Here is a 13,583-nt window from a genome sequence, read left to right as displayed (position 1 = left end):
TTATAGTTTTTAAAAAATAAAAAACTAAAAAATATATATACGATCTAATTTAGTTAATTTAACTTAATATGTTAAAAGTTAACTCAGAATTTAACTGGTACTTATCTACTCTGATTAAAACTGGGCGTCTGTACACTGGTTAACACATTGCAATATCAGTTTAATACAGTTCACTTAGCGCAATAACTGTTTAACATAGTTTATCTTGCTTTGTCTTACTACTTAATATAATTAGTTTTAGTTTTTCAATTCAGTTTTAGTATTTACTGGTACTTACTGCTTTCTTAATGGCTTATTTTATCATATATCGATCCCCTATTTTATAACCCGATTACATCTTATTTTACAACTGCTGTATTATGTGTACAGCAGCAGTAATACTAAACTTCCCCCCTGGGATTAATGAAGTATTTCTGATTCTGAATTAAATAGTGTCTTTAATATCATAGTAACAACAATTTTCTTTATTCGTAAACATTATTTATAATAAAAACACTGCTGAACCCTCTTACTGCTTGGCCAACAAACAGGGGCATACGAGTCACAAAAAGACACTGAAGTATGCTTATCTCAGTAATAACCAAAACAATGAAAGGAAGGTCCCTGTTGGAGTAGTTATGGTTTGAGCAGTCCATGCATGATTTTAAGGTAAAAGGACGCAAATAAGCAAATAAGTCTTGCCACAAATGTAGATAATATGGAATATATTTCAACCCTGAACAGATTCTCCTTCATTAAAAAAAAAAAAACAAACAAACAAAAAAACACAGACGCAACAACTTTGCATCAAATTGATATTTATTAGGTTGCACTGACTTTAAACAAGATTAAAAACAAACCAGAAGCTATAGCTGTTGAGACATTCTTGTAGATGTAGTCGTGTGAAACTTCAGCAACCCTGAAGGAAAAACAGATTCAGATTGATATGGTTACTTAAACTCACAGCAACAAAAGGTATTTTTGTGTGAATACAAAGAAATGCCAAAACCCTCATTCAACTTTCATGAATAATCTCCCCCAGACTTGTGAATGGGTCAGATGGGTAGTGATTGGTATAATCATTGGGATGGCTACTATTTTCATTGTTAATAAGTGAAGAGTGAAGTACTCACATGCATGTAAACTCCACATTGGACCCAGTGAACAGTTTTCTTCAGTTGACCTTTAAAAACAGTTATATAATGTTATTAAACTTTTAGTGGATTGAATTGTGCAGTCGTGCTACCATGAGCCATTTTTAAATGTGTAGGCAGATTTTTGGCACAAATTTACAACCGAATTGAAGAGTTGCTTCTTATGCTACATAAAAAGTACAAGTTATGTTGTATAATCTTAAGAAATGGTCAGCAGTTGAGTTTTAACCAAATTTCTTCATTTTCTGAGTGGAGTTTGGTTGGACGATCAGGTTGAGCTATTGAGCACGCGGACTTTTCGTGGCCACGTGCTCCGAACGAGGCAGCTACAAAACGTCAAACCAAAACGCTGCACTGGATTTGATTTAACGACACATTATGATTAAAATGTGACTTTAAACGGACTTAATATAAATTTACTCACCTAATTCCTGATAAAGATAGAGAGGTGGTTTCCCAAACAATGGTGCTGAATGAAATCTCATTCCAACTTATTCCCATTTACCAATTTACCCAAACAAACCAAAATAACATCAGATTTAACCTTTAAAAAATATCTGTTTATCATTTAATCCCACAGCTCTTCATGAGCTTCAGCATACAACCACACATGCAACCACCAGCATGCAACGCTTGCTTCCGCCCAAGTGCTGGATTTCTTCTTCTACGGTTTAAACTTGCTATGTGCACCACCTACCGTACAGGCTGAATGTGCATTAACTAAGACGTCAGAAGAGGCAGGGTATTTCACAAAAATCAATTAAAAAATGTATTTCTCCCCACGCCAACAAAACAAACACACCTAAAACCAGTTTGAAGACAATTCATGTGACCGTTCTCTTTTAATAGACGCTGCTTCTTCTTGCGGAAAATGTTCTCCATTAGGGGGCGATATGGGGAAAATGTGATTTTTTATGGCAGGATCAGGATTGTTATTTTTTATTTTTAGGATTGTTTCATGTATTTGACTATTTTCACCTGCAATTATTCCATTTCCAATGCTTTTTTTTAAATCAAAATACTTCTTATTTTTTCCTGCACCAGGAAAATGTTCTCCATGAGGGGGCGATATGGGGAAAATACAATTTTTTTTTTAATGGCAGGATCAGGATCTCAATTGTTATTTTTTTATTTTTAGGATTGTTTCATGTCTTTGACTATTTTCACCTGCAATTTTTCCATTTCCAGTGCATTTTTATCAAAAATATTTCTTATTTTTTCCCTAAAGAGTTTAGTTGAGCTCAAGTTGTTTTATTCTTAAAATAATGTACTTTTACTTTGACCTGTCCGTTGTTTTCCTGTAGCTCTAACTCTGATTATCTCTGATTTGTTTATATAAAATGCTTCATCTGCCAATCTCTTTGTAGATTAGTAACTGAAATGTTAAGGTGTACCCATGTCTGTGTCAGCTAGTTGGGACAGCTGCCCCCACGACCAAACCTCAGATCAGTGGATTAAAAAAAAAATATCCTGACATTATCTATAAATTATGAACCTGACCTGCATCCTCTAAGCGCTATCTGTGATTCCTGCTACGAAATCTCACTAATAAAAGTAGTTTGTGTGTTTCTTGTTACCGTCTTTCAGGGTTATCAAAGCAGTCTGAAACATTTTCCATTCATGTTTTTAATGTACAGGAAGCATGTGAGTAATAGCCAGGACCAGCACCAGAGGACAGCAGTGCTGTGTGTGCATAACGAATTAAACGTGTTCAAATTACAAATTCATTTTAGGACAAAACCTAAAGATCGCTCCTACTCATTCTCATTTGATCAATGAAGCCTAGGCTCGGTTAATTAATAATTAATAAACAATCTGCAGCACTAGAAGCCAATATAACAATATCAGCGCCCACAATGATTACAAATACTTGTCAAAATAAATATCAAAAGATAACGTGTTCTGTTTGTCTACTGTCAGCACAAATATATCGATTACATTAAAAAATGACAAGTTCATTTTTAAAATCCTCAAATGAAGGAAAGAGTAAAAGAAACAGAGGAGAAATGGAAGAACTGAAGGAGGAGAAATGAAAGAAAGAAATGTTTAATCCCTGTTCACTTTTTCTCTGTCCTTTAAATCCAGGTGAACAGAGGCTTTGAAGGTCCCTCAGAGTCCGTTTTCTCTGTCCGTTTGTCCTTCACGCAGACCCACGGTGGGAACAGCTGCTCCACGTTTGTTACGCCAGCTGTCAGAGGCAGACGATCTACTGTCAGTCTGTCCCGCCTTTGACGAGGGACACAACCTGCTCCCTGCAGGGAGGAAACCAAGGAGGTCTGAGCAAAGAGAGCAGAGTGATCCGTCCCTCAGCCCCCACAGCCCACACAGGGTCAAAGTTTGGAGGGGGAGGAGCCAGAGAGCTGGGCCTAACAGTTTATGGAGGCGCAGTCTGCTTTGGCTTTCCCCGCAGAGCTGATGATCCTCATGAGGCAGTGTCCGTACTCCTCCAGGATCATCCGCTCGGCCTCCACCTGAGGCTGATGAGTCTGTTCGGCTTTTTTGGCCTGCTCGATGAGACACTCGCACGTCGCTTCCAGCACCTCCTTCGTGACAAAGGTGTACGGCAACCTGCAACGGGAGAAAAGGAAGATCTGTGAGAGAGGAAACAGGAAATCCTTCATGACATCGCAGCAGATGAAGAGTGTTGCTGTACCTCCCGCCTCCACTGGAAATCACCGGCGTCGTCCTCATGAGCAGGTCTGAGATCTGCGAGGACAGTTTGGTCTTAGCCGCCGTCTGCTGCTGGACTCTCACTTCTGCTGCGTCTGCGAGATGCATCAGAGTCTTCCTCTCCGGACTCTCCTCAAAGTTCTTACAGCCGATGCACTTACAGATGGACGAGCACATGATCTTCGCCTGTCGGGTCAGAAGAAGAAGATAAAGAGACGTAAATAATCGTCCTGAGGAAACTGAGCCTTAAAAACAAAGCAGAGAGGAGCCCCACCTCGTAGCACTCGCAGTAATTCTTCAGGCAGCCTGAGCGTTTGCAGTTGCAGCCTTTGCTGTGTCTTCGGTCCGACTCTCCCTCCTTACCTTTACCGATTTTCGGTTTGAAGGCCTCTGGGTTTCGATCCAGACACGTCTGAAACCAAACAAACACTTCCACGTTGATTCACGTTCAGCAGAGAGCAGCTGAGTTAGATTCATCAGTCAAACATCCTGCTTACTTTTATCGCTTTGAGTCGCTCCGTCTCGTGCTCCAGGTTGTTGAAGCAGTTATTACAGTTACAGTTATTACAAAACTCTCCGTTCGCAAAACAGTCGCAGTATCTGAGGGAGGAAACAGCCTGTTACACATCTGAATCCTCAGGAATCCCAAACATAAAACTTTAAACATGAAACACCTGAACGTGAACTCACAGTTTGAGACATTGAGACTTGGTGCAGTTACACGGTTTCCTCGGTCGTGAAGTTGTTTCTGCTGATGACAAACTGAAATCGAAAGGAAAAAACATCAAATTTAAAACATTATTCCTCAGTTTTTTATTTGTCTTGTGCATGTTTTTATGATCCCACGCCCTCTCCGTTTTTCTTACCCATTGAGCGGCAGCTTGGCCTGAGTCTGAACTCCGGTACCTGCAGCGAAACCAGAGCTGCTGGCGAGGGTCACGAACGGAGACTGCTGGATCTGCAGATTGAATAAAAAAATCATAAATGCTCCATAAAAACTTCTTTAAAGTACGAGCTGATAAAAATAAAATCTACTCACTTGCGTGACGTATTGTGCTGGCACGACTGCGTAGCCCATGTTCCCGCCTCCTGGAGCCGGAGCCAGGACGGTGCCTGGAGGCAGGTTGGCGAAGTTGGGCTGGATCTGAGGCAGAGGCGTGGCCGGCATGATGAGCCGCTGCTGGGTCTGAGTGGTGGTGACGACTGCCGCCGACGTCAGGGGCTTGGGGGCGACCTGCAGGAGGAAACGGTTCGTAACAAAGACTCGCACAGAGCTCTAACGGAGACAGACGCAGCGAGGGGGTGAGGGGTTACCTGTTTGATGGTCTGTGCGGGGACGATGGGGACGGACATCCTGACGGCTCCCGTGCTCACCACCATGGGTTTAGCTGCAACAGGAAGCCTCGTGAGTCTCCACAGAAGAGCGATCACATCACAAACGGAGGATAAGTCTCTGACAGGTGTGTTTACCTGTCTGTATGGAGCTGGTGCTGGGCCCGCTGGGCTGTACTGTGCTGCTCGCCGTGGTGGCGGTGACGAGGCGGACGTAGTGGAACCTGCTACCCGGCACCTGGATCTGCTGCACGTTGGGCTGGGTGGCCAGAGGGATGATGGTCTTAAACTGGGAGCCGCTGACTCCTCCCACCGCCACAGACTGCACGGGTTTAATGCCCTGGATCGTTCAGGTACGACACGGAGAAGAGATTCAGGTCAGGTGGTTTCTGTTGAGTCCACAAAATAAAAACCAGGCACAATCGGTTTCATGATGTACCTGTGTCGTGGTCTGACTGGTGGCCACTTTCACCGGAGACGCCGACTGTTGGACTGCGAGGATCTGCTGGCCGAGCGCTACGTTTACAGGAAGAGCCACAGACTTCTGGGAGGCGTTGGAGGTCGGAGACGCCACAGACACAACGGTCACCTGAGAGAGACGAAGATGAAGAGAGATTAGTTCACATTCTGACCCCGTCAGACACCAGATTAACTGGGTGTGTGACGCTTTTAGGGCTGAACAATTAGTCAAATTTACACCAACATCGCAATGTTACAGAATGCAACTATCAAAAGGCTGCAATTAATTTTAAAAAAAGTTTTAAAGTGCTTTTAGAATATGTTTTATGTAACTCATGTTGTGTCATTTCATTTTTTAAAATTAACCTTTTATGGAAAAACACTTAAACGCTTCTAAACTTCACATTTTTGTTTGTATTAAACGTCACATTATTTTTCCTTTTTTTAACTTAAAGGACACAATAACAACACACAGAACAAAGGAAACAGAGGTGGGAAAGATCATGGGCTCTAATTTCGTGGCGCAGTGCAGGGGTGCAAGCCTGGTGCACCCTGTGCAGTGTTAATTTTGTGCGGCGCACCACCGTGCGCTGCCAGTTTGACAATTTGGTAGACCGTCTGCGCAGAGATGGGTGTGACTGCGCGCCAGGGGGAGGTGTCAGCAGATTCATGTTGGCGCAGTTCCAGCTCCAACCTGGTCTATCCTCGGCGCAAGGCGGAGCGCACGATCTGCAGCTGTAATTTGGTGCCAGGGGCACATGTGCACACATGTCATCAAAGCCTCAGAGGCAGGTTTCCAGAGTGTCAGGCACATTTTATGCAGTAAACAATCACAGCAGCCACTATTTAATGTAACTGTCTGAACCAGCATATACATTTATATCTATATTAAATGTCCCGTCACATCTGATGTCAGATTAAAGCCGTTTGTCATAATGGAAAGTTAACCTGACGGCAGCTGGAAGTTTGATGCACATCTTACAATTAAACAATAAACAGCCTTAACATCTGATACTGAGTATATATCTGGTTATCTCATTTCATTTAATTCAAAGAAAAGAGGGAGAGAAAAGACGTTTTAGTCTTTATTTTTAACCTGATCTAAAAAGATGGAGTACATTATTGTAAGGAGGATGAGGTGGAGACACTGGGAGAGAATACAGTATATCACCAAAGGCTCTGCTTGGCGATGACAAACCAGGAGTGCAGGTGGATCAAAAGTATTCTGAATGGATAAGCCAGCTGTGTAACTGTCTCTTCGTTTTTTACTCCTATTAATGACAAAGGAACAGATTAAATCTGTCCCGGGAGCTGGCCCACACGGTGACGCGCTTCGTGTCCTCCGATGTGCCCCGCTGTCCATTCTCCTGCTGCAGGGACAGCGGCTCTGACCGTCTCCGCTACCAGCACTGTTTCCGCGGTGCTGGAGATCAGTCAGACCAATCAGACGCTGCGCCTCGGCTGCAGGGCATTTAAAGGCGAGGAGAGGCGCTCAGGAAAATCAAAAATTTAGAAACAAAAAAAAAAAAAAAAAAGTCTGGCCTGAGAGGCTTTTTGTAGTTAATAGGGCTGGGTATTGCTAAGAACCTCACTGATTGATTTAAATGCTTCAATTATTGATTTTCATGCCCCATGTGAACATATGTGGTATGTCACCTCACCTTTTGGAGCAACAAAAAACCCAAACGTCAGACTTTAAAGCTGAAGGATCTGGCTTTATGCTGCTGCTGCTGCTGCTTTGGCTGCCATTTTTTTGTTGTTTGGTCTCTTGTGGCCGTCGTCCACACAACGGGAATAACACGCACACTCCCCCATTTTCCAGGAGATGAATCGATTCAGAGGATTTGCTGAATCGATATTGAATTGGGCGAGGAAACATTCAACACCTGCTGTCATCTTTTTCATTTTTTTTTTTTCATTCAGCAGAGCGTAACATCCAAACAAGCCAAGATGAAGTCGCAGAAATCCTGTTTTTTTTTTACTTCATTTGGCCAAACACAGACTTAAACCAACCTCCAACCATTCTCATCCTGAAAGCTCGTAATCATCACTAAAAACGAGGAAAACAAGACTGGGAACAAACAGGAAAAAGGAGACAACGGTCCCCTCTTCGGTAAAGACGCAGTGCGTCTCAGGCCTAACCTTGCTCGGGGTCTTGAGGGGTGAAATGGCGATCTTTTTGCCGGCGATGCTCTGTATGCTGGCGTTGTGGGTCTCAGAGAGCGTGATGGTCCTGGCGGGCATCACCGGAGACGTCTGCGTCAGGACCCGACCTGAAAGAAAGAGTCATCGGGATTTTAACTTCAGACTCAGTGCGTCCTTTTTAACAGTTTTAATAAGCAGTAACGTCACGGTGAGAGCAGTACGAGTGAGGTTACCTGCGATGACAGGAGACACTGACGTCTGAGGACTCAGACCTTTGCTGTTGACGGTTTTTGTGATGATGTACTTGATCGATGCAGCCGAGGACGTCGGGGTTTTCTTGGCAATCTGAGGAGATAACAGCTTTACTTTATTCTGTTTCTGCTTGATGTTTATCTCTGTGTGTTTATCCAGATTTCTTTTTTAAAACCTGTACTCCCTCCAGGAAAACAAATTCACCTCAATCACATTTCCTTATTGAGATCAAAGTGACAGAGTAGATTGTTTATCCAAAACAAAAGCTGATGTTACCTGCACGGTCTTCAGCTGCTGGGCCTGTAGCGTGGTCAGCTGGTTGCCCGTCGTCCCCACCACCGGCTTCAGCTCCGACCTCCCACCGATCGTCACCACTTTAAACTGCGGCGCTGCAGATTTGACGTCTCCTGCAGCTTGTGAAACCCCCGGTTTGGCCCCCGTGTGCGGTAACTGCAGCAGTATAGGCTGCCCCGACTTCCCGATGGCTGTGACCAAAAGTTTCTGTCCCTCCTGTTTGATGATCTGAGGCTGCGTGCCTGCTGCCTTCGCTGCCTCTGAGGCCTGAGCCGACGCCACCTTGTTGAGGATGATCTGGTGGTTTGCAGCGGAGATGGTGAACGGTGCTGTGAGTTTTTGTAATCCACTCGTGGTCACGCTGGTTCCTGTCACGCTGTCTGTGGTTTTCGTGGTGGCTGTGGATGTAGCCATGGCTGGTTTGAGAGTCAGGAGGGGAGAGGATGTGCAGGACATGGAGACAGGGAGCTGAGCGCCGGAGCTGATGCTCAGAGTAGAGTCTGTGGTGATGGAGGTGGTGAGAGCCTGTTCAGCTGGAGCAGAAAGACTTTCTGAAGCTACATGTGTGTCCGTCTCCATCGGGACTGATGTGTCATCACTGGGCGCCGCTTTAGCCGTGGTGGCGTCAGGCTGGGACTGAGGGATCTCCTCGATGGCCTCAGTGTCCATGATCTCATCAGGAAGGAGGCTGTTGAGCTCCGGCGACACCACGTCCATGATGCAAAGTCTCAGCTGCCTTAACATCCCCAAAACACAACAAATGATCAGTTTAATCACCAGATTCAAACATTAACACTTCAGTTCACATGTAAGAGTGACATGCACTCCTGTGCTAGATTCAAACATCACTTTACGAGCTAAATTCTGATTGTGTATTAACTATCTTCACCCTGAAAGCTATGACTGAGCTGCAGGGCTTACTCCCTCCTTTAAAAAATAAAAATACTTTATAAAAACTGCTTAAAAACATCCAAAAAGGACTTCCGGTTGAGCTTTATCTCCCAGTTTGGCTCAAAAATGGTGAGCAGAAGCAGAGGTGGACGTCAGACTACTCAAACCGTACTCCGGCCTTGTCCCCAGGTAGCATCACTCCCCGCTCAGAGAGCACCTCTACCCCGCCTCAGGCACCTGTTGACACCTCCGTCCTGAAACTTGAGCTCCTTACCGAGATGCATAAGGAAATAGCGGACATTTTAAAAACCGAAGTACGTGCTGCTTTTGGTGAAAACTTATCTACAATCAAATCTAGGGCTGAACAATTAATCGATTTTAAACCGACAGCGCAATGTGATACAATGCAATTTTCAAATCGCAAAACTGCAATTAAAGAAAAAAAAAGTTTTATGTCCACAGACCTGGAGGGAATATAGTAACTTTTACTTGTTCTCCTTTAAAACCAGAAAAAGCCAAAATTCAGGGTTTTTTTCTGGCCAAAAAAACTCCTGTGAGCTACAAAGATCCATCCAGAAGATCGTAGAGCCATACCCCTTCGTCACTTTTTTCTGTATGGTTTGTTACTCTTACTGACAGTCAGTAAAATTTCACAGTTTTCCTTTTTCTTTTTTAATTAAGCAATGCAAAAAAATACTTGTTTAGATGCTAACAGTATCTTTTGTTGGTTAGTCGTACTATAAAATTACTTTAAACTTGTGTTGAGTGAACAACGCAGAAGATAAACATCCCCCCTAAAAATGGTATGCTTAACCGCAACCGCAATATTGGTCTAAATAAATCGCAATTAAATTATTTGCAGGCAGTAAAAACGCAGTTAACCGCTGATAGAGCAGCAACGGACGCGGAGTTGCGAGGATCTGGAGGCGAGATCTCGCCGTCATAACATCAGGATTGTCGGGGGTAACAACTCTACCGTCTTCGTAGCGGCGTTACTTAATGAGATCTACACTGTACTTAAGTTTATTCTGCACACTTTAATTTAATATTATTAGTATTTATTGATTATTATTATCATTATTGTTTTGTTGTTACTCCTTAATGAAACTATTGTCAGTTAAGTTGCGACCATGTCTTTGAAGATGATGTTAGAGAGGGGCCACTTGTTCGCTTGGCTTTTTAATTTTAATTTGAAAAAAAAAAAAAAACATCCAAAAAGTGCAAAACAGGGAAATTATGTTGTATGTTGGCAAAGTAAAAATGTACAGCTTTAATGAAAACAGTTTAAAACGTCACAAGTAAGAAAAAGTTTAACCAAAAATATTCATAAATGAATCAGTAGATGTTGGGAAACGACAAGACACTGTTTTTGTTTTTTAAGGTAGGGTTGTGGAGGGTGTGTGATGTGAATAGAAAGGAAATGTGTTTCGCTGTAACATGAAATGCTTCTATCTTCATTGAACGCTGTGCAATAAATTATACAAATAGATAAGATAAAGAAAAAAAAATCTGATAAATACAATAAGGAATATGGATATGGTGCAAAAGGTCTCTCCTTCTCATCCCTCTGCTGTAAACGTGTCTGTAGTCTGTGGTGTTTCCATGTGTAGTTTTATATCCAACCTTTACACTCTTAATTTGTTGCCAGACAAACCACTGACTACCTGGCACATGCGCATTAATCAAATACTTAATTTAGGCTGTGCTTAATTGCAGCAACAAAGCATTTAAAGCCCGGGTAGATGAGTTTTGAAGAGGTCACGTGAGCTTTCAACAACGTAAGGTGTTACTATGAGTCACGTTTACTCATCCTGACAGCTGGTGCTAGTTTCGTTAGGCCTCATCGATCATCTCAGGCTCATTTTGTCCTGCTGTTCAACACGGATCCTCTAAAACACTCTGAAACACACACAATCACTCACACACACACTCACACACGCATGCACTGCTAACTGCTCAGCCTGCCTCTGAATGCAGCGATCCCCACAGACAGATCTGAACACTTTTTAATAAAACCTGCCTTTTTTAAGAAGTCCTGGTTGAGGTTGAAGCTGGGAAACAGCAGAGAGCTGTTTGCAGGCTGTGATTCTATTTCAGGCCGGGGTTAGATTTCGAAAGATCCGCCATTTTTACCTCGTCATCAACTCTGTTAGCTCCGCGGCTAACACTTAGCCTCGAAGAATGAGGGATGCGTTTAATAAAACAAACGTAGAGTTAAAACACTTACCGGCATTAAACCACCACGAAAAATGCAGAAAACACACAGCTGAGTTTAATACCTGCTGGTTAGTGAGTGCTTCTTGTAAGAAATAAACTCTTTTAGCGCACTCTGACAACGTAAACAATGCTAGCTTTCAGTAATTCCTCCTGTCACTTTTTTCTTTTCAAACTTTATTTAAACAGCTTCATTACAAACGGAGATATGGGACATCTAAAACGAAAATAAAGCTTAAAATATGATATTAGGGATCATAACAGACTATTTTATCCATCTCCCATTGGGGGAAACTACTGTGTTAAAGCTGTTTGAATGAAATAAATTGCAAAAGTAATTTATACGATCCAACGTAACGCTTATTCATTAACTAGAATAATCATACTGCAAAAAACTCAAGTTCATTTTCATTGCTTGGTTTAAATTATTTCTGGGTCATAATGTAGAATTTTAAACCCGTTTCAAGCGATTCAACACATTTTATCATCCTCATATTCTGTTTAATGACTAATCAGTCTCCCGCCCCCCATGCAGCTGGGCATCTCACTCTTAGTACACAGCTGCTGTGTAGCTTGTTGGAGAGCTAGTTTAACCCAGCAAAGCCTCAGTTTGTTATTACAATTTCTTTACAGGACTTTTTGACAGCTGCAGGTCTCCTCCTTTACAACGTCACACCTGTCCTACCCACTCCTGGCATGAGGCTTTCTCCTTCTTTCGTTATTTCAACCAGGTCTTGTTGGAAATAATGATGAGAAACCTTTATGTCAATAAGGACTATAGTAATCTACTTACTTACAAGTACAGTGAGTACAGTACACAGTTGTGCCTGTCAGATCAGTATTTTATACTGTGTGATGACATGTCAAATCCTTCTTCTCCATGTCAACTGGTCTCCATATTTGTTAAATTCCTACATTTTATTTCATACACTGATCCTATCTAATGTTCTTATGGATGTGGTATCTGGTTTGCAAGCCCAACCAGGACAGGGGTTGCAAATCAGCAATTGCTAGACACATTTGAAACCCACTTTATTTACTTTGGAAACAAATTTCCATGAATTGGTCCCTGAAAAATAAAAAAAAAATACATAAATTTGACTAAAAATGAGACAAGTTATTTTGCTAAATTTGAGAATTCTGCAATAAAGACATTCTGCAGTCAGCTGGCTGTCATGCATTAAGCTTGTGTATAACTAGATATTCACTCTGTAATTGGTGCCATGTAAGATGCTAAATAGTATCAAAGAAAATACTTAACTAAAAGTTATTTCGTTCTTTCAGGGTCATCAGCATCCCTAAATCAGCATCTATCAAACCTAGAAACGCCGAGCTTTAAATGTGAACGTAAACGCATCATTCGCCAGTGTTTAGCTTGGCCTAAGCATAATATTGTCTAATTATGAACAGTCCAGATGCATGAAAAAGCCATATTCAAGGCGAGCAGACATCCAAACTCAGGACGATGTTTGAAGCTAATGTGAAAAGGTTAGATTTCTTCATTCTGACATAAAATAGGAAGTGACTGCAGAAATTGTAAATCTCCTGCAATAAACAAAACGATCTCTGTTTGTAGAATGAAACGTTTGGACTTTGCGGACGTTATAACTTCACTTAGCAGTTCAGTACATTTCCCTATACGTTAGTGTCTTTTAGTACAACTTTTATCTAATCTCTAAACACAAACTCTCAAACCTAGAGGGATCTCGACCTCTAAAATCTTCACCCGAATCTAACCTTACCCATTGTTATCATCATCATCATCCTCATCATCATCAGGACAACTGTACTAGCAAACTTGCTGAGCTCGCTAACCCAGGCTAGCTAGCACAACATTAAACCTGAACATTCAACACATTATTTACTTTGAGGCTTTCTTTTAAACAAACTGATGTGAATCATAGAATCAACCAGCGTGTAGTCGCCCTTACCTGAGGTTTACACACTGGACAACGTTTCCAGATAATCCGAGGAAAGGAAAAGACGATTGTTCAAAATACCGCGCCGAGCGCCATTCCTCCCTGACATTTCACAAGTCGACCACGCCCTCTGTGTTCTACGTCATCACTGCGTAGCTCTTAAAGGCGCGCGCACCTTTACTTCAGTCAACTCTGTAGCTTGGATGAAATTATTTTATTAAAATAATGAATAATGATAAAAAATAAAAATAAAAATCAGTGGGGTTTAAATATT

General features: G+C 42.1%; 1 protein-coding gene across 2 annotated transcripts; it reads right to left on the bottom strand.

The window, feature by feature from the left end:
- Window positions 1-2,753: 2,753 nt before the first annotated feature.
- Window positions 2,754-13,435, bottom strand: lin54 (lin-54 DREAM MuvB core complex component). Of its 2 annotated transcripts, none has more exons than XM_074691118.1 (14): window positions 13,322-13,435; window positions 8,268-9,021; window positions 7,973-8,084; window positions 7,737-7,867; window positions 5,575-5,724; window positions 5,274-5,475; window positions 5,118-5,191; window positions 4,843-5,037; window positions 4,670-4,761; window positions 4,494-4,565; window positions 4,301-4,403; window positions 4,078-4,215; window positions 3,787-3,989; window positions 2,754-3,701 (listed from the first exon to the last, which is right to left on the bottom strand). In XM_074691118.1, the coding sequence occupies exons 2-14, from the start codon at window positions 9,000-9,002 to the stop codon at window positions 3,500-3,502; spliced, it is 2,409 nt and encodes an 802-aa protein (XP_074547219.1). In that variant the 5' UTR covers window positions 9,003-9,021; window positions 13,322-13,435; the 3' UTR covers window positions 2,754-3,499. The 2 variants fall into 2 exon arrangements, with proteins under 2 accessions (XP_074547219.1, XP_074547220.1); XM_074691119.1 differs by lacking the exon at window positions 13,322-13,435 and adding an exon at window positions 11,404-11,571.
- Between the last annotated feature and the right edge of the window lie 148 nt (window positions 13,436-13,583).

The sequence above is a fragment of the Halichoeres trimaculatus genome, unplaced genomic scaffold, assembly GCF_033239565.1.
Source record: "Halichoeres trimaculatus isolate MK-OKI-2021-1 unplaced genomic scaffold, fHalTri1.1 fHalTri1_scaffold_16, whole genome shotgun sequence".
NCBI classification, from domain to species: domain Eukaryota; kingdom Metazoa; phylum Chordata; class Actinopteri; order Labriformes; family Labridae; genus Halichoeres; species Halichoeres trimaculatus.
This window is presented reverse-complemented; position numbering and strand designations above follow the sequence as displayed.

Bases quoted from the DNA above. Each gene is read 5' to 3' on its own strand.
- lin54 (XM_074691118.1), bottom strand. From the start codon at position 9,002: ATGGACGTGGTGTCGCCGGAGCTCAACAGCCTCCTTCCTGATGAGATC. The intron at 8,085-8,267 runs GTAACATCAGCT...TTATCTCCTCAG, and splicing joins AGCAGCTGAAGACCGTGCAG to ATTGCCAAGAAAACCCCGAC. The intron at 7,868-7,972 runs GTAACCTCACTC...TCTTTCTTTCAG, and splicing joins AGTGTCTCCTGTCATCGCAG to GTCGGGTCCTGACGCAGACG.